Source organism: Microcaecilia unicolor, chromosome 3, assembly GCF_901765095.1.
Source record: "Microcaecilia unicolor chromosome 3, aMicUni1.1, whole genome shotgun sequence".
Classification (NCBI taxonomy): domain Eukaryota; kingdom Metazoa; phylum Chordata; class Amphibia; order Gymnophiona; family Siphonopidae; genus Microcaecilia; species Microcaecilia unicolor.
Window position 1 is genome coordinate 150,606,573 of NC_044033.1, and position 20,018 is coordinate 150,626,590.

Consider the following 20,018-nt stretch of genomic DNA (forward strand, 5'->3'; position numbering starts at 1 on the left):
TTTCAGAGTCTCTCTTTGCTTCATTATCAGCATTTTACATTTCACTTGCCATTCCTTATGAAGTTGCCTATTATTTTCAGTTGGATCCTTCTTCCATTTTCTGAAGGATGTTCTTCTAACTCTAATAGCTTCCTTCACCTCAATTTTTGACCAATCAATCAGAGAGAAGAACCTCCAGACATGTTCAACAGAGTAACAAGTCCCCTGCTGTGGAAAAAGATGTGAATTGCGCTACTGAGGCAGGGGTACTTTCTGTTACTACCAAAGTACCACACAACCCAGACTCCCTACCAAAGAATATTACAACAAAGAGCCCAAAACACCCAGCTGGGTCACACTTTCCAATACCTGGGCAGTTATGGTTGTCAACTGGCCAGTTTCCAGCCTGGCCAGGCCGGCTGCCGACAGACACTTAAAACCAGCACCACAAAAGCTGCTTTTTTGCTGTCTCAAGCTCCCCATTCCCTGTCCCTGCAGTAAGGCAGCTGAGCTCTTCTTCCCTTCCTTCCTTTCTTCCCTTCTGCGGGTCCAGCCAGCAACATCTCTCCTCCCTCTTCCCACGGTCCTCAATAAGCAGTGAACCGCAGGCTGCGCTGAAGGCACGCTGCTTCCAGCTGGCCAGGTCCATCTTGCTGTTTGGTCCCACCTTTTCTGATTAAAGGAGAGACAGAACCCAGACTTGTGGCAGGGGATTAAGGGAAAAGGGAGAGATGGCCAGATCTGCAGGATGAAGGGAAAAGGAGAGATGCAATACACTTGGTGAGGGAAAAGAGAGCAGACCAGGGGATGTGGGAGAAGAGATGGTGAGACACTGGACCTATGGAAGGAGATAGAGAAAAATGCTGGGCTAGAAGGGGGGCCAGGGGAGAGATGCTGGCCCAGGGTGGGGCACGTGTAAGAGGGGAGGAGAAAGGGGATACGCTGAACAAGAGATGGTGAGATGCTGGACCTATGGGATGGGATAGGGACACAGAAGGGCAATGCTTAATATGGGGTGGGGGGGGGGGGTAGGGACATTGAGAAGGTAGATGAGGAACATGTGAGGAGTACTACTACTATTTATAATTTCTATAGCGTTACAAGGCATACTGCTAAATAGGACAAATAAGGGACACAGAGGGAACATGGATGGTGGGCATGGAGTGAGAAGACATGTCAAGTGGCCAAGAAATTCTGGCAAGAGAATTAAAAAAAAGGCAGAAGAGACACTGACTGGGACCAAAGCAAATGAAGAAAAAAAAATGCTCAGGCAATAAAGGTAGAAAAATATTGTATTCTTAATTAGAATATGTCAGTTTTGGCAAAAGTGCATATCTGATATCTTGCATATCAGTTTCTATATCTCTAGTATTCCTTGAGACTGTTTATGTGTCCTGAGCGTATCTGATTATTCCCTTACTTGCATCGCCTTTCTCTGGGATACCCCATCCTTACTGTTTCAGTTCTACCTATTGTTAAAACTGGTTTAAACTCTGGTCCAGCACACAAAACAAATAAATAAAAAGTCCATTAACCAATTTTGGTCCCCTGTACTTTTAAAGAGTTTGGCCGTCTAAGGCAGATTTGTATTACAGAACTACACGGCGTGAAATGAAGGGGGATTTTATTTTACCGCCTTCTTTTCAGGCCAAATCCAGGAAGCGAATATTTTTCTCTTTTGCATATGCGTGGTAGTCATGATGCCGGAAGCTCGCCATCTGCCCGCCCACTCAACTCAATGGTGCTGCCTCGTTGTGTGCGTGCGTGCGTGCTCCCGAGACGCTCCCCTCCCTTTCTACGTCTCAATCCCGCTGAAAGGAATTGGCGCAGTTCGTCGACTCCAGGCGGGTCCGCTCTGCAGTGCGAGCTTGGAGACCCTCGCGGTGAGGCAAACAGCGCGCGCTGAGAGAGGCAGGCAGGAGGGGTTCCGCGAGCCAGCGAATCCAACCGTCCAGTTCGATTTTATTTTATTTTAATTTTTTTGGCTTTTTGTGTGTCCACCGTACCTATTTTTATTTTACCTGATTTTTTTTTTCATCCGGAGAGCACGCGACGCGCCTGTTCTCATTTGTGCCGTCATACTTGTGGGCCGCAAAAAGGATCCAACGAGGAACGATACGAAACAATCGATTATCAGAACCGAAGAGAAAATATACAAAAATCAAAATGAGTTCGCCTTTGAGCGTAAAAAAGCTGAAAGTGTCTGAGCTCAAAGAGGAGCTCAAAAAACGGCGTCTTTCTGACAAAGGGCTGAAGGCCGATCTCATGGAAAGGCTACAGGCCGCGCTCGACGAGGAGCAGGCCGGAGGACCAGGCAACGGGGCCGGGGAGTCGGTGGAAGGCGCCGGCGGCGAGTCCGCGGAGGGAGGTTTTGAGGAGGAAGAAGAGACTGCTGCGGGTGAAGAGGAGGAAGAAGAGGAGGCCGCTACCGGTGGCGGGGAGCAGATGGATCTAGGGGAGGAGGCGGCGACCTGCGGGGGAGAGAATGGGGCCCGGCCAAAGGCGGGAGCCCAGGAGGCCGCGAGCGGTGGCGAGGGAACGGCCGATCAGGCGATGGAGGATGAGAATGGCGATGACCAGGGCTTCCAAGAGGGTGAGGAGGAAGAGGACGAGGGTATCCCTGTGGGTGAAGAGGATGAAGAGGACGATGATATAGGGGATGAAAACGGGCACGGCGGGCAGCGCCCGGGAGGCAGTTCAGCAAAGCACGGAGACAAGAGAGGGCTACAGAAGGATCGTAAAGCGGAAGCAGGAGGCAGCTCGAAATCTGCGGAAGGTAAGAGGCGATCTTCTCCGTCAGATTTGTTTTTAAATCATACTGAGTTTAATGGCGCCGTATGTGTGGGGGAGGGGCGGGATGTTAAGCAGCGAAGAGAGCGCGCTTCCGCCGCCATTGGCAGTGGCCTTTGTTGTCTGGTTTTTAATTTTTTGTATCGGTTTTTTTTTATAGTTGTAGTCTTGAAACTTGTTCGATCAGTGATTATAGAGTGGGTTTCTTTTAGAGTCGATGAAAAGCGAGAGAATGTTGTCTGTAAACACCGAAATAGGAGCATACAGGTTAGGTGCAGTTTGTAGGCGCTCAAAGCAGATACAGACCCGGTTTTTCAAGCACCTTTAGTTGGAGTGAGAGGATTAACTCTGGGAGGGCGCGCGACTTTTGTGTCTTACGGGTATATTGTGTGGGGCAAGGAGGTTTTAAAGACTGTGACGTCACTAGAACGTTCCTGGGAAGGTTCGAACGATAATAATAAATAAGGGGGAGGGAATTGGGGCGCGTTCGGATTCGGAATTCTGTCGGAGCCGCGCGCCATGTGCAGGGCCTGGCGCGTTTTGAGCTGCCAAACCCTACTGCCTGCAGGTGTCATGCTTTGTTTAAAATTGTCGGTAGTTTTAAAGTTGCGCGCGCGCGGGGAATAGAATGCCTTGATGCAGGTGGCTTTTGTCTTTGGGTGTACGGTACGGAAAACTATTTTATTAATCTATGTTTATGCAAATATAGGAGATTTTTTACCTCGGCAACTTTGTGTGCAGTTTGAGCTAGGTCTGAAGAGAAGGCTTCAGCACATGAATTGAAACTTATATCTTAGCTTGGACCTTTCGCTGTGGTTGGTTCTGAACTGTACTGTTTGAGAGTTCATCTGCCTTCTTTTGAGAAACTGCTATTTTTATCATAGATGGAAAGGGAGAACAGAAGGCAGGAGAGAAGAAAAGGGGCGTTAAGAGACCACGTGAGGATCATGGCCGTGGCTATTTTGAATATATTGAAGAAAATAAGTATAGCAGGTAATTACTTTTTACCACTTTATTTAAAAAATATATTTATTATTATTATTATTTTTTTTTTTTTAGTTTAGGCTTAATTTTTTTTGTTTTTTATTAAATTGTAGGGCCAAATCTCCTCAACCACCAGTTGAAGAGGAGGATGAGCATTTGGATGATACAGTGGTTTGTCTTGATACTTGTAAGTTGTACTTAATTTTCAACATTTGAGTGCTTTCTTATAGCATGAATATAGGTATTTATCTTTAAGGGGGGGTGGCCTATCGCTAAAGCAAAATGTCAAATATTTGTAGACCATATAAGTATTTTGTAGATAATGAGAGGAGGGAAAATAACCATATAGTTGTATGACCTCAGATTGAAAATGGATGTCTAGTTCATATTTCACTTTTGCTGCATATATATAGTTGAGAATAATTGTCTATTAGTCACTTCTTAATAGGGTAATATAGTTTGAGTCATTGGGAAGACTGCCAGTTTATTGCTTTTGAGAGTAATTGTATAAAACTGAAGTAGAATTCTTGCATAAATACTGGATTTCAGGATTAATTTTCTAAGCTATCAGTCATATGATGCTCAGTAATTTTGCTCTTTCACAAACTTGGAGCTCACAGCTTGCTTTGTTTTTATCACAGGAAGCTCATATATGGAGTGCTAAACCTTATGCATGGCAAGCCATCATTACTGCTTGTATTATTAATTTCAATCTTCACTTAAGTATTGAAACTGGTTATTTTAATATTTCTCTTGATACCTTTTGTGCTTGCTATAAAAGTTGACTTGATCAATGGACCCACAGCAGGGAAAGAGTGGATGTCTTAAGTTCTTTCTCTAATCAAGGCAAGAAAGGACATACTCATATTTGATCAGTGATGAAATGTTTTCAGATGGTATATTGTCACTTTAAGTGACATCAGCACACATCATTCTCTGCTAGTCTAAATAGAATGTTTGGTGCTCTTTAAATAGAATATTTTTGTGTATTTTTTCTATCATCATTAGGATATTTTGTCTTGGCCTTTAAATATTTTATTAAGGAAGGCCACCCTCTGTCCAGTGGGGGAAAAATTGATAATACCTACAGCTACTATTAGTTTTATATGGCTCATAATTGTGTAAAAATTACAATTGCATGAAATTAATTGATTTTAATTGATTGTAAACCATGTCCACTGCAAAGTATCTTATGATGTAGTTTGTGTAACATCTTTAAAAAAAATAATAGCCATCACTTACTATAACTTTCTTCTGAAACCAGACCTCTTTGTGTTAGAATACTTCAGTTAGTAAGGTGTATAATTTGTTTTTGGGGAAAACCACTATTAATTATGACCTAGTGCCTAAGCAGTGTGATTAGATTAATTGGCTGGGGAAGTCCTGATGGTTCTCTTGTAACTGCCAATCCCTGAGGGTCTGAAGGGCTATGCTGTTTTGTATTATCTTAATTATAGAAAAGCTTGTGATTTTATTACAATTAGCATTACATGGTTGAGAATGGCACATTTGAAACTAGATTGCAAAGTCTGAGAAAACATCTTCACAATTAGTTTTCAATGTGTAGTTGGGTCAATGTAAGTTCTAGTAGTTAACTGGAAAATAGGAATGGTCAACTTGGAGGTGTCTAGTAAATAAGTCAGCGTGTGGAAATAAGTTCTAGTTCTGGAACACTTGCAGTATTTGTGGAAAGTTTGTGGCTTGATATGAGGCCAGAGCAAAGATAATACAAGTATGAGGTATATGCACGAACCACTTTTATAAAAAGTGTGAATATGCATATTTTGTATTTTAATAAATATATATAGTAAAGCTACTAAAATTTAGTGATTATAAACCATGCACATGATTAATGGTTTCTAAACAATTGGTTCTCCATTAGGAACCTATTGGAGATTTTAGGTCACTTTTTTTTTCATACACTGAATTGTTGAGCATTTTAATCAGTGTATATATGAAGTCTGATGTATCTTGTCTTTTGTCATTCTTTCAGAACTATAACTTTTGAATTGTTCATCTAATTTCATTCAAACATGTGCCTAGTGACCCCCAATAGAACTGAAGTAGGCCAGGTCTGCTGACATTCTCAGGGAATGTGAAGCAATTGTGATATTAAAACTTAAAAATGCTGCCTCGGTAGTTAGTACCTATATTCATTCACTGTTTCTTGCATAGTTTCCCCCTGGTGTTAAAAATGCCTCTAGTGATGGATTTATTGATCAGAAATCCATATAACCTACATTTATTTATTTGTTACATTTGTATCCCACATTTTCCCACATATTTGTTGGCTCAATGTGGCTTACATAGAGGCATATTTTCAAAGCACTTAACCTTCCAAAGTTCCATAGAAACCTATGGAACTTTGGAAGGCTAAGTGCTTTGAAAATATGCCTAATAGTACCTGGAGGCATTTGCCGGCACCGGTGAACAAATACAAGGTGATACTGTGGTAAGATAAAGTTTGTTTGGCGCAGCCACGGTTTGGAAAATGTGAGGGGAGGAGTTGGATTATGACCATTACGTACTTTAATTTTGATGTGTCGCAGAGATCGGGTATTTAGGTTGGATCAACGGAGTATGCTTTTTTTGAATAGGTTAGTTTTTAGTAATTTCTGGAAGATAAGGTGCTCGTACGCCGTTTTCAAGGCTTTTGGTAATGTGTTCTAGAGTTGTGTGCTTTTGTAGGAGAAGCTGGACGCGTAAATTGATTTGTATTTGAGGCCTTTGCAGCTTGGGTAGTGTAGGTTTAGGTATGTTTGAGTTGATTTTGATGTGTTCTAGTTGGTAAGTCGATCAAGTCAAGACTTGCTTGCCCCCACTTTTTTTGGTGGTTTTTCGCATGAACTGAGTGAATACTCATCCCTTGCTTGACCTAACATGGTTTTCTTGTGAATTCTTCTCCTTTTTTTGTGAATTTGGTGACTTCTTTTGTATTTTGCAGTCTCTTTACCACAGTAATGAAGTGGTCAGTGATCTCTGCTGCTTTATTTACTGTTCTAAGCTCGTGTTGAAGCAAATAAAGCCCCCCCCCCCCCCACTAGATAGAGCCTCATAGTCTTACATACCTGCAACTGCTCGCCTCAATTGGAATAGTTTTTAAAGGTATCCAGAGTTTCAGCCATAACCAGGGTCTCTCCTTTTTTTTTTTTTTCCAGTTGGTAAAGGGGTAGGAGTGTCACCCACTTGAAAACAAGTCATGCCCCCCCCTCCCACAAAAAAAAAAAACTAAAACAAAACAATCTAGAGTAAATTTTGTTGAAGCTCCATTTTATGACCTTAAACTAGACTGCAAGGTTTGAGCAGATGGAGACAATTCATTAAACTGCAGTGTGAACACATTTCCTATACCCGCTGTAGCTTCCCAGAGAGTGTTCATAGTCACCATAGCAGGTTTAGTTTGAAACATAGTGGAGATAACTAATCCTCTCTGGCTCTGTCTGGACACAGTCTCTATATTGGAAGTCTCAGAATGCAAAACCGGTGGAACTACTTCCCTTTCTTCAGCTTGTGAATTGAGTTGAAGTGGTTCCAATACTTCTGGGGGTCTCTAATCCTCACCAGATTCAAAGTTTCATTTTCCTATTTCAAAACTCTGAAGCAGAGGGCCCACTAAAACTCGCGAGTCTGGGTTACGCAAGATGCTGTGCCCCAGAGAACAGCCCAAGTCTCTCATTCCTGGTGCGGATTCAAGCAAGGTGCCACTTGAACCTCAAATTTTATGTCCCGGGTTGAAGAACATGATGGTCAATTGGGCCTCTCGCAGTTTGGGGTCTAGACTGAGGAAGCTGAGTCAGCTGGCCACCTTTCCTCTTTCCCATGTTTAGCAGGTAAATAACCGTTCAGCTAGCAGCCGCCATCTTAACACTCCACCCCGTTTATTGCGATTTTAACAAGGATACTTTAAAACATGGTTTAACATTTTAATGGTGTTATTTCTGTGTTTATTTTGCCACTTTAATTGTGTCTCTGTGGACTCCTATCACAGTGGTAATATAATGGGTCTCTGTAGACTGACTGAAATATGTGGAGTCAAATATTGTCTTTACAATGTTGCACAAGCCATTTCATGAGTAACAAGACCTCTTCAAAATAGAAGTCAAATGCATGTATTTGGTTTTTTTTAACCCTGATTTCCATGAGGCTCAAATTTATCTTCCCTTTTGATTTCATGGTTTTTAAGGCTGGCTAGCGTATAGCCAGATTCAAAACACTGTACAGTGAAGTTAACTAGAGCAAGTCCATTCTCAACGTAAGGTGGGAAAGATTAAATTCTGGGTCACAGAGATTATAAACTGTGCCATCATCATAGCACAAGGTCCTGATTAACATCATTATTATATAGAATGATCCCCATTGGTGCTCTGTTTTGAATAGGAAATTCAAATTGGATGTGTTTGGTAGGAAATACCTTTCGTTGCATGGGAAAGGGGGGGGGGGTAGTGTGACATTGTTTGGGGGGGTTTAGTAACAGGAAACACAATCAGTGTTTTGAAGTTACAAATTCAGACTAGCTGATTAGAAAAAATACATAGGTGAATAGAGAGTGATTATGTTTTAGAAACTTTGTATATAGTTGTGTACATCAAATGCAGTTTACATATTATAAGGTTAATTATAATTGGCTCTTTCTGATTTTCTGCTTTAGTCTATTGGTTCAGTGTGTGCCAGGCATGTGGTTGCAGTGCGCACACACACACAGAAAGTGTAATGTGCACTATAAACAAATAATCTTAGACTACTGTGGAGTCTGCATGCATTAGCTGGATACATCAGTGCTGACCACTTGATTAATAGTTTTTGGTTAGCATTTCTTTAACCATAGTACCAATACTAGAAACAAAGATTTTTTTCAGCATGCAAAATGTTGCCAGCCTCTGCAACAACTTGAGATTTCTTTACAGTATAAAAATTGAAGAATTTCACTGTGGGGCTCCCAGAAGGCTTAACCTATCAGTTTTCATTTGATGAAATGGCTTTTATGATTTTATTTATTTTAAGGTACATATTGCCCGTAGAGCTAAGCTTTGATTTGGTTCCAGACAATTTTTTTTATTTAAATTAAAACTGTTGTGGTTATTGAACTCTTCTGCTTCATTGTATAATTCTCCTGTGTGTGATCACAGTTTAAAGTTAATGCCTTTTATTGTACCATCCCTCTTACTGTACAGTACTCTGATCTGCTCTTTTCCTTTTATTCATCCAAGTCTTTCCCTCTTTGCTTAGACTAAGTTGAAAGGCTGAAGTGAGGGCATGGTGTGTTTATGCTTGTGAATTAGTACGGGACATCTCTGAAGGCCCAGAAGATGAACATGGAGTTTGATACTGGGGTTCTGATTTAGGAGAAAGTATTGGGGTTGACTTGGGGGTAGATGTGAAATTTTAATATTTTTATACTTAACTTTCATATACTTTAGTCGCTTTGTTGCTTGCTTTAGGTTGCAAATATGGGTTAGGCATTATTGTTACTATGGACTATTTTAGCCAGTTTATGCTAGAGTGAGAGAAAATTTGTCTTGATATCCATTTCGATCTTGTGTGGTTTTTTTTTTTTTTAAGTTTGTAGCTGTTATAACCAGCCTCTGGCTATGAATCATCACTTGCCACTATCAGGACATTTTTCCACTCTATTTATATCCCCTTCCCCTCCTTTAGTACTGTCATTGAAGTGATTATTCTTTGGATTGGAGTTATTCAAGAGGACTCCATCCTTAGCCTTTCTTTAGCCCGTAGTCATCTACTAGATGTGCTGTGAATACAATATTTCCAGACTCAGCTGACCCAGGAGTTTAACTCTGGGCCTGCACATGATAGTGCACAGCCCTGTTACTAAGTTGCCAGTCTGACCTGGATATATAACTTGCTGTACAAAAATGTCTTTAGGTTAATGTAGTCTTTGCAGTGCACATAATTAGAGCCAAAATGCATGTTCACTGAGTATATATATGGCTTATATCGGAGAGGAGGCATAAATATTTTTGATTAAACATAGATGGGGCCATGTAGGTACACATCTATTTCCCCCCCCCCTTCTGATATTTTCCCTTAGTCTGTTTGGCCATATATGCTTCCCCCCCCCCCCCCAAGTTATACTACAGTGTTAATTGTTTTAACTGTGGAATCATGCATCGAGAAACAAGAGAAAGCAGGTATGTAAATTTTATATACATAACCTCATCGATGGGAAAAAATAATGGCAAAAAAAGATGACGACATAATGTAAGTACTATGATGCAGCAAACAAACACAAGAGGACTTCATGAAATTAAAAAGCAAACAAAAAAATTAACTTTTGTGTAAATCAAGTACTGCCAGTCAAAATTTGAGGTAAAGAAAGCATTATGCTTAAATGTCTACTTTTTTTCTTCCTTTAACAGATAGTGTGCTTTAAGCACCAAACTTATTGCAGTCTTTGTCTGAACTCTGTGTATTGGCTGTGAGCCCTTTTTAAATGCCTGGATTTCCTCTGCCTAGCAGATGACCAAGTTTCACCTTAAGAACACTGCTGGGCCATAAATGTCCACTGGTGACAAGAGCAGTTATTTAAATATAGTGAAACCTGTATTTGGGCCCACCTAACTTCTGCTTAATCCAATTCAGACATCTGCTTGGGAAAACTAGAGCCGAAATAATCTGTCATGTTTGTCTTGACAGATAACTGCGATCTTCACTTCAAAATCTCAAGAGATCGTTTAAGTGCATCTTCTCTTACCATGGAAAGCTTTGCCTTCCTGTGGGCTGGAGGAAGGGCTTCCTACGGGGTTTCTAAAGGCAAAGTCTGCTTTGAGATGAAGGTTGGTCTGTTTTATATAGTATATATATAATACCTACTGAGAGGGTTGGGCAAACTTGAGTTTTTAAAGCCTAATCCTCATGTATTCTATAGTAACATGGGTGATAGCATCCTGCTGTGTCACTGCAGCTGGAGCATTCTCTGACTAGCTTGTTGATGGCAGTACTTGGTTCTGAATAATTCTTTCCCTGTACCCGATTGAATGAAACCTCTGGGTTGATGGAGTTGGTTTTAGTGTAGTGCCATACTCCTGCCCAGCTAACAGCCATGCTCAGAGTAATAAGCAGAACTTTGGCAGAGTAAATACTTTGTGCATTCTGGTCTCTTGCTTTGTTTGCAGCAGATTTTAAAAAAGGGTTGCCAACACGAGGGATGGGGCAGAAAAAGCTTGAAATGTGTGCATTTTTTTCTTGAATAGCCTCTGGTCCCAGTGTTTAAATTTCCTGTGTAGCGAAGTTGCTGTGTTACCATGATAACAGCTATGTAGACAAAAGGAAAGTAGCTTTATCTGAGGCTTTCTCTCCAAATTTGTTTATTGTAGTTAGGTGATATATTTTCTTTCAGTAGTCCTTGCCATCTTCTCTCTGCACTTGAAAGTACTTCGTTCCAACTAGTACAAGTACTTCAGCCTCCAGAACACATCTGTTCTGGAGAATATTCAGACTAGATCCCAGACTTCAGATTCTTTATTACGGGAGAATTTGTGTATTAAGACATACATTAATTGTTTTTTACAAATCTTACAGTAAAATGGTAGAAATTATGCAGTGTTTCTGTAACACCAGCCATGAATGCAAGATAACAAACTTAAAACCCATTGAAGATTTTCAGAAAACAATTGGTGCCACAATCACAATTCACTTTGCTTGAATTCTAATTATTTGATTTGGTCTGTGCTGCTTCTGTTTAAAACAGGTTACAGAGAAGATACCAGTCAAACATTTGTACACAAAAGATATTGACATCCATGAGGTGCGTGTGGGCTGGTCCATGAGTACCAGCGGAATGCTGTTGGGTAAGTGAGTTGTAGTCAAGAAACCACTGGGAAGGAGTTGGTGCTTTAAAGTGTCCAATTGTTTTCTTATTAATAACTGCTATTCACTGGCCCATCCCCCACATTCATACCCAGAAAAGGTAATTCCTTAAATTTATCTTTTAGGACCACACAATTTCTCTTGCATCTAGTACTAAGTATTGATCTTGTTTCTCTAGATTGTCGGTACCTTGTAGTGCTTCCAATTAGAGCCTTGGTTTAGGAGACAGGAGGGTATAAGTTAAATAGAATACACAGGGTTTATTCATCTAATGTAGTTGTCAGTTTCTTCAAAAAGGTTGTTCAGTAGCTAGTTATTTTTATTCCTGAAGAGAAATGTGAACATATTTTGGTAGTGTCTTCTATATAGCAGTGCTCAGTTATGAATACACTGTGTAAGAGCTGCATATGTGCTAAATGAAAGAAGGGAACTATTTGAATGTAGGCTGATGGGAAGAGTTTTTAAAACTGGGATGTGTGTGATAAAGGAAAACTGCCAGCTTTTTAATGTTAAGTGAGAAAAAAACCCAGTATGGGTAACAGATTTGGAAATAAAAAACAGTGTTAGCAATAGAAAAAGTAGCAAGAGCTTTAGTCCTGTAAAACTGTTTTGAGATGGTGTGCTGATTTTTATATGGTAGAGCGTCCCAAAGCTAGATCTGAGTTCACTAGCTTATCCCAAGACAAAACCCCAGTGGGGATAGTCGCTGGAAAAGTTCAGGTAACATGCAGAACAGCAAAGAAGAGTTCCAAATCCGATTCCAAATTGGCTTTGAAAAGCTTTGCAATACATTTTTTTTGTTTTTAACTAGGTGAGGAGCCAAATTCATATGGTTACTCCATGAAAGGGATAAAAGTAAGCAACTGTGAAACTGAGGACTATGGTGAGAAGTTTGATGAAAACGATGTCATCGCATGTTTTGCTGTAAGTTTTTTTTCCTCATTAAAAAATAAAATTCCCAAATTTTACAGAACCTGTTTGGCAAGAATACTTCAACTGATCAACTTGTTCAAGTTGATCGTACTTAGAAATTGGTGGTGAAGTTTACTGTTATGAGGCTTCCTTGCTAAAGGGGGAAGGTATTGTATAATGCATGGTGGTGTAGTATAAGTTATGAGGAAGTATATGCTTTCAGCTTTCATTTCACATCAGCTATGGGTTTTAAATAAAAATTTATTTATGCTATTTTTAACATATCAAGAGGTGTATTTTTCAGAGCACTTAGACTTATGAAGTTACATATCAACCTATGGAACTTTGTAAGTCGTCTTTGAAAATGAGCCCTCAAGTATAACATTTGTATAGAAAGTTAAGATCACAATGTTCAATAATAAATTAACTATGGAAAATCCAATCTCAAAAGCTCCTTGTAATCCACAACAATAGAGGATTCCAAGGATCATTACAGGAGAACTGTAAGGAATATTTAATGAGAGAGAAAAGACAAACCCACTTCCCAGCTAAATCTTTACTATAACGAGCCTTTCCTTAGCGTCCTTCCGGACTGGCCTAGGATTGGACTCATGGGTCATGCACTCCTTCCAGCAGCTGGAGACTAAGAACTTCTGACTCTAGAGGACCAGTAAGAGCCCTGGCTAGGTGACCCTAGATTCAGTATTCCAGCAGATGGAAGAAGGTGAGCCCTTAATCAGTCTCTCTCTCCCTCTCTCTCTATGAGATGATAAAAAAATAGCAGCCCTTGTCTTGTGTGCACCGAGGAACGGTATTTGGAGGCTTTGGGTGCTAGAGGAATTTTCCAGGCCTCAGGGTGTTACTCTGGGGTTCCTGTCCCCCCACCCTTTTGGTGGGAAGGTGTTGTAGCTTCAGGGAGCGGCAGCTATGCTTTAAACTCCTGTGCTGTTTTTTATCTCTTGCTTTCCCCTCGACAAACGAGCAGGTCAGCTCTTTAGGTGTCTGGAACGGTGCACTTTGGATTTCCTGTCCCTGCTCTTTACCATGGTAGAGCGGTTTAAAAAAGAAAACTGCAGCGTTATGGCAGAGAAACTGAAGCGCTGTGCAGTCTGCCAGCGGCGTGGCGTCTGTGTGCTGGGAGTTTGTAACTATTGTACGGTAGACTCAGCAGCGGCCCCCTCTGCTTCTGTGCCTCAGTCAGCACCCTCGCTTTCAGCCTTGAGTTATCAGGGCCCTCAGTTTTGGTGGGGAAATCCATCATCTTGTCACCAAGTTCTGCTCAGGACCAGGTGGTTCCAGTTTCCTTACAGGCATCCAGTACTGCTGCACTGTCCCTGGTATATTCTGGAGGGGTGCAGGAGGATGGTTCCCCCCTGGTTTTGTCCTGCAGATGTACCGGGTGGTGGTGTTATTGAAAATCTCAGGTGCTGGGGTGGCTTCTGTGGGGGATCATTTATCCAAGCAGTTAGTGTATGCTAAGAGATCTAGGGTTGCCTGGGATCCAGAGGAGGACCTTCGCTCAGATCTGGACTTGGATATGTCCTTCCTGGAGGAGGAGGAGGAAGGCCTGTCAGGTCTCCTCTGAGGCAGGCACAGACACCTGACCTAATCTCTAGGTGAGGATCCATCAGTTGTCCGGATCTTCCATAAGGAAGATCTTCAGGAACTCATTTCCTTGGTGGCCTCCACTCTTCACTTTGAAGATGAGCAGCCCTTGGTACCAGAGTATCTGGTTAAAGGTATCAGGTCCTCTGGGAGGACCTTTACTATACATCAGGACTTTCGGGATATCATTCAGGTTCAGTGGGATGTGCCAGACTCTCCCTTTCGCCCAGCCAGATCCATGGTTCACCTTTACCCAGTCCCGGATGCTGACAGGTCCTTGCTCAAGGTGCCGGGAGGAGAGCATCCAACCGGCGATCCTGGATATCCCAGAGAGCCATGCCATCTACAGGCACTGTAGCTTGGTGACCGCACAGACACCTTGTCAACTACCGGCAAAAAATGGCCTGTGGTAGTGTTTTTGGTGCTCACTGGGCCAATTCTTACCGTGTCTGGGAAAATAACTCCCCCCCCCCCCCCTCCCAATGGCCCAGGAAAAGGGCCTGCAGTAAAATTGAAATCGGAGCACGCCTATGTATGGCCTGAGCCCTTAATGCCACCCATTAATCTAGCAGTAAGTGCTCACGTGCTACACGCATGGTGATAGGTCAGCATGCACCAACTGCTGATTGACACCGGAAAAACCTCATGCAGAGGAAATTTTAAAAAATAATCATTTGTCTCTGCAGTATGGGCGCACCAAATCCGAAATTACCGCGGGGGGGGGGGGGGGGGGGGGGGCATGCTAGCCTGGCAGTGGTCTCGTTTTGGCACAGCCTACCATGCCTTTGTAAAAGGGCCCCTAAGTTTGAAGTCACAAAAGCTTGTGTCTCAGAAGACTACAGAATGTCTGCTAAATTAGCCAAATCAATTCCTGTGGTATATTTAGTTCTTATTTGGGGGGGGGGGGGGGGGGGGGGGGGTTGACAATGCAAATGAATGAGAATGAAAAGCAATGTAAAGATATCTTTAATAATGCCCATTTGCACAAATTAGAGGGGAAAAGTTGAAGTTCTCAAAAAATACAGCAAAGGCAGTCAATTTACATTTGTGAAATGTGGAAACTCTTATGGAAGATTTAGAGATTCCTGAAAATACTACACCACCTTGTTCAAAAGTGTATTTGCATTAAGAAATCCATAGAATCATGGGCAAGGACAGAATTCTGGGAACCAAGGAAATTATTCAAAAATTCATTGTTTGTACTTAAAAGTTTCTGAGCCAAGATGTTGGCATCCTGAGGGCAGGGGATTTCCATCCAGTGTGTTTTGCTGAACTGGGCCAGGCCCTTTTTGATGCAAATGGACTGGGTGCGCAGTGAGCATGTGGTGCAACTAAAAGTTTGTTCCCTCATTCTTCCCTTTATCTCCATTGGTTCATCTGCCAGTTTCTCACCATATGGTCCACATTCCCTACCCCTCTAACCCAGCTAGTTTAATTCCTTCCTATTACCTCTACAGCTGTTTTGTTTTGCAACTGCATGAGTTGGAGTTGTATGTTGCTTGAACTCCTGCACTTTTAGTCTCAAAAATAGCAAGGGAGTCTAGGTGTACACTGCTCAAACTTGGCTGTTTGGTATCTGAATAAAACTGCATAGTTTAGAGTTGGCAGAAAGCTTTTAGAGGACGTTAAGGGGCCTTCCTACATGGCCCTTTAGCAAGGATTATTTCAGTAACTGAAATGAGTTGGGAGTATAAACGGAAAAATTTTGGGAAGTTGTTTGATCTGCTTTTTTGTAAACCACGATGAATACCTTTCAGAATGAGGCAGCATCTAATATTTTATAAATGAATGAAATCCCAGGTTGGACCTGATTGAAGCCAAAAGAATGTTGAGGATGGAGAAAGGATATTTAAAAATATTAAGGAAGGCAGTGGTCAAATGGGTCCTCTTGGACTGCTGGCGGAGGTTCATGTTCTAGATTTTTGGAACATTTCTTTCTTTGGAGTAAGGAGTCTAGTCTTTATTAAACTTCAGGTATCAGTAGCAGGAAGAAACTCTGGTCCAACCCAGACCACTTAAGTATTGTTTTTCTAAGAAGCCCAGAGCAGTGAACAGCATAAATAGGCATACAGTCAATCAAAAATGTAAAAACCAAAGCAATCATAAGATGTAAGGTTTAAAATGATTTAAATAGTTAATATATTTAAACAAAAGATTAGGGGCCCTCTTACAAAGGCGCATTAGGCTCTACATGTGTGCAGTGCGCTAGTGAGACTACTGCCTGGATATCGTGCCCCCCCCCCCCCCCCCCGACGGTATTTTCAGATTTGCCACACACCCATAAAGCCTGGATTGTTTATTTCCTCGGACACACATCGTTTCTAGCGGTAATCGGCTGTTGGTGTGAGCTGACCAGTCACCGCGCGTGAGCCCTTACCCGCTAGATCCATGGGTGGTGGTAAGGGCTCAGACTGGTTTTAGGCACGCGCTGGGTTCAGTTTTACTGTGTGGCCATTTCCCATCCCATTAAAAAAAAAAAAAAAAAAAAGTTCTTTTCTATAGTGTGCCACAGATAATCCAGAGACGTCTAGGTTATGTCCCTCTACCAGTGTGGGAACTGGAGAGCAGCATCTGGGACCTGAGAGTTATGCGCTTAGCATGTCGGGACCAACAGCACTGGAATCATCTGACAAGCCTGCTTCGGCCGAATTGGGAACTGTCTGACATGCTTTTGGTGGGAACGTCAGGCCTGATGGTTTGCGCTCCTAGCGCCATTTTTTCGTCTGCTCAGCAGGCCTTTGAATTCCTGATGGGGGCGCTGCTTGGCTAAGCAACACTCCATGGCAGAGTTGGCTTTAGAGTTAACACAGGGTATACAGGTGGGAGACATGACCTCTGATCCTTTTTCTCCCAAGTTTGTGCTTTTTAATTCACAAAGCCTTTTTGCTAAAGCAGTCTGGGTTTTCTCAGGTTTCTGCAGGGTCCTCCTCCGAAAGGTCACTGGTAGTCCTGCAACCCTGTTTACCTAAGTGGCCGCAGCTGGAGGTTCAGAGATGTCAATGAGGTTTCAGCACTCTCTGAGGCTGATGATGAACATGGTTTAGGAGGGTCCGTACTTGAGGATTCTTGAGTTGCTAGAAGAGTGAACTCCCAGAAGAAGGGGATGATCCCACTGTGGCTTGCCTGTTCTGGAAGGAAGAGCTTCAGGCTCTCATTATCCATTTGCTGGAGGTTCTTAACATTTCTTCCCCAGATTCTGCACTGGAACCCGTGGTCTGCCCTTGTTATCATGTCTGGTACAAAAAGGCCTCCAAAACCTTTTCATATTCATGAGGCCATGAAAGTTCTCATTTCGACCCATTGGGATGTACCAGATGCTGGTTTACGGGCTATGGTGCACCTATACCAGCTGCCAGCAGATGAGTTGAAGTCCTTTTGGTTACCCACGGTGGACTTGCTAATCACGGCGGTCACAAAAAAAGACTGCCTTGCCAGTGGAAGGTGGCACATCACTTAAGGACCCTCAGAATTGTAAGTTGGAATTTTCCCTGAAAATGGCTTACGCGGTAGCAACTTTGTATCTTCAAACCTCAGTAGGCTGCTAGTGCTTGCCTTTCGTGGATTCAAAAGGCTTCATCTACAGAAGACCTTGTGGGGTCTTTGCCTGTTTTAGAGTCTGGCTTGGCAATTCTGCCTGATTTGCTAAGGGTCAGCGGCTTCCCAAATACAAGTCTAAGGCTCCGGACCCCACCCTCTCACTTAGGAAAAATATGAATATCTAAATATGTAATTTGATCTGGGCACCATCTAATAGGTAGATATGTGATCTATGACAAAAAACAATTCAAGGGCATTTGGTTTTTGTCCAATTTACAGAGTAACCTGATATAGCACTAATGGATTCTACAGTTTTATAAAGACATGGGATAAAAGTTTCAGGATTTGCTAAATATAAAAGCACAGAAACTTCAGATCTTAACAGTCCAACTGTCTTGCAGTTCCCTCATTGCAATAGTTATACTATGACTTAATCAGAAAAAAAATCTTTAGTGTTATGAGCCCTTCATTATGAAATGCTCTTCCTACTCATCTACATTTAGAAGGATCCTTTCAGAAATTCAAAGGTGGTTTAAAGACGTTTACCCTAATTCCTGTCTCAAGTGTTCCAGGAGCCAGGCTCGGGGGATCCTCGGGGATGTCATTGCTGGATCTGCCATGCAGTGGTTTTTGTCAGTCCCAGCTACAAACGTATTTCCACCATCAGTGGCGAAACGGGGGGGGGGGGGGGGGGGGGGGGGTGGGGGGGGGGGGGTCGAAACCTATGACCTGTATTGTTTTATGAAGTGCATTTCCCTTGTTTGGTCAGCAGAAGGTGACTGTCTTTGTAAAGTTTTTACAGAACTGACAGTTTCCTTTTTCCCGCCTAAGCTGTGAGTTAATTTTTTAGTCTCGGTTTGGAAGTAGAAAGAGAGAGAGCTCTTTTACTGAGGCCCTTTGAGCAGTTATATTTCATAACCTGTGAGCAGCTATTTTTTCCTGAACTTCACAGGTACCACTTAGTTTTATAATTGATCCATATTCAGTTACCTGTTATTGCCTGTTAACCTTTCCATCTGTTTTATATGGTTCACTGTTCAATTTCCTTACAAACTTTTAGTTTATTATTAACTCGGCTGTCTTGAACTAAGAATCCTTGTGATTTGTGTTTTGGTCTGTGGGTGTTTCTGGGAACTGTGGCCCCAATAACCTAGAAATCACCGGGGAATAACTTGAGTGGGAGACTAGCCCAGAGGCAAGTGGAACCCAGCAGGCAGGGTGGAAGGGTATGTCAGTGTAGCACACGTGCGCAGGTGGTAGCAGACCTGAACAATGCTGGGACAGACTCTTCAGATGGTGCGGGGTTAACCTCCTAGGTGGGTTGTAGGCATTTCGTGACACCATTTATATTCTTATAACACCTTGTACAGTTTTTGTAAATGGCCATGAAAGGTTACTTAAGGGCAGTATATTTAATACACTTGATCCTCTGTGCCTTTTGATGCTGGTACCTTCTACTCTTACAGCACCAGCGGCTTTTATTTTCTTTATGCCGTTTTCCACAGTGCTGTTAGTGCTCAACACTCACTGTTCTGCGGAATCTTAGCGGAGATTGGGTGGCGATGCAGGTAATTGGGAAATAAAATGGGAGCTGGGCAGACTTCTACGGTCTATGCTGTGATCGTGACTAAATAGGTAGGGCTGGACGAGTGTAAATTTTAAGGGGCTTCAACGTTAGCGTCAGAACTTAGTAAAAGAACAGTGCTGGGCAGACTTCTACGGTCTGTGCCCCGAGAAAGGACAAATCAAACTCGGGTATACAAATAAAGTATCACATACCATGTAAATGAGTCCATCTTGTTGGGCAGACTGGATGGACCGTACAGGTCTTTATCTGCCATCATTTCCTTGTCATCAGCAGCAGATGAATCCATTAACTGATGGGTTGTATCCGCCTACCAGCAGGTGGAGATAGAGAACACTGAAAAACCACAGTGACCATGGGAAGGCTAGCCCCATCTGCATTCAGTATTCCTCTATCTCCCAGCAGGTGTGGACATAGCTTGATCAGCTCCTGGATTTCTGCCTGGGGTGGCTCCTGTGCTTTGCCAGTTGAGCAGGGGTGTTGTGGCCGGTGGTGCATATAGGTTCGCCCTTTCCCTGCCTTACCCATTCCTCCCGGAGTCCCTCTGTTGCTGCCTGCCTCCAACTTTCCTTACAGCGTTAAAAAAAAAAAAAAAAAAAAAAGTGCGCGCTTGTACAGCATTTTTATTTCTGAGGTTTTCTCCAGAGATTCTGGTTCTGTGCACCTTGACCGGAGCTCGTTGACTCTGTCTTCTGAGGTGAGAGTGGTGCCCAGCTCCTCTAGGGAGGTTCCTGCGGACAGTGTTCCGAGCGGGGTAAGTTTGGCGCGAAGCCGCCATTTTATTGCTATATTTCCGCCC

The 20,018-nt window shown here is 42.5% G+C and overlaps 1 protein-coding gene across 1 annotated transcript in view; it reads left to right on the forward strand.

Annotated features, from left to right (window-relative positions):
- The first annotated feature begins 1,778 nt into the window (after positions 1-1,778).
- HNRNPU (heterogeneous nuclear ribonucleoprotein U) overlaps positions 1,779-20,018 on the forward strand; it is a 90,687-nt gene continuing 72,447 nt past the window's right edge. Inside the window, exons 1-6 of the mRNA XM_030196462.1 lie at positions 1,779-2,755; positions 3,654-3,762; positions 3,867-3,940; positions 10,408-10,547; positions 11,462-11,561; positions 12,392-12,504. Coding sequence (XP_030052322.1) covers positions 2,146-2,755; positions 3,654-3,762; positions 3,867-3,940; positions 10,408-10,547; positions 11,462-11,561; positions 12,392-12,504 — 1,146 coding nt within the window. The 5' untranslated portion in view covers positions 1,779-2,145. The remainder of the gene's footprint in view (positions 2,756-3,653; positions 3,763-3,866; positions 3,941-10,407; positions 10,548-11,461; positions 11,562-12,391; positions 12,505-20,018) is intronic.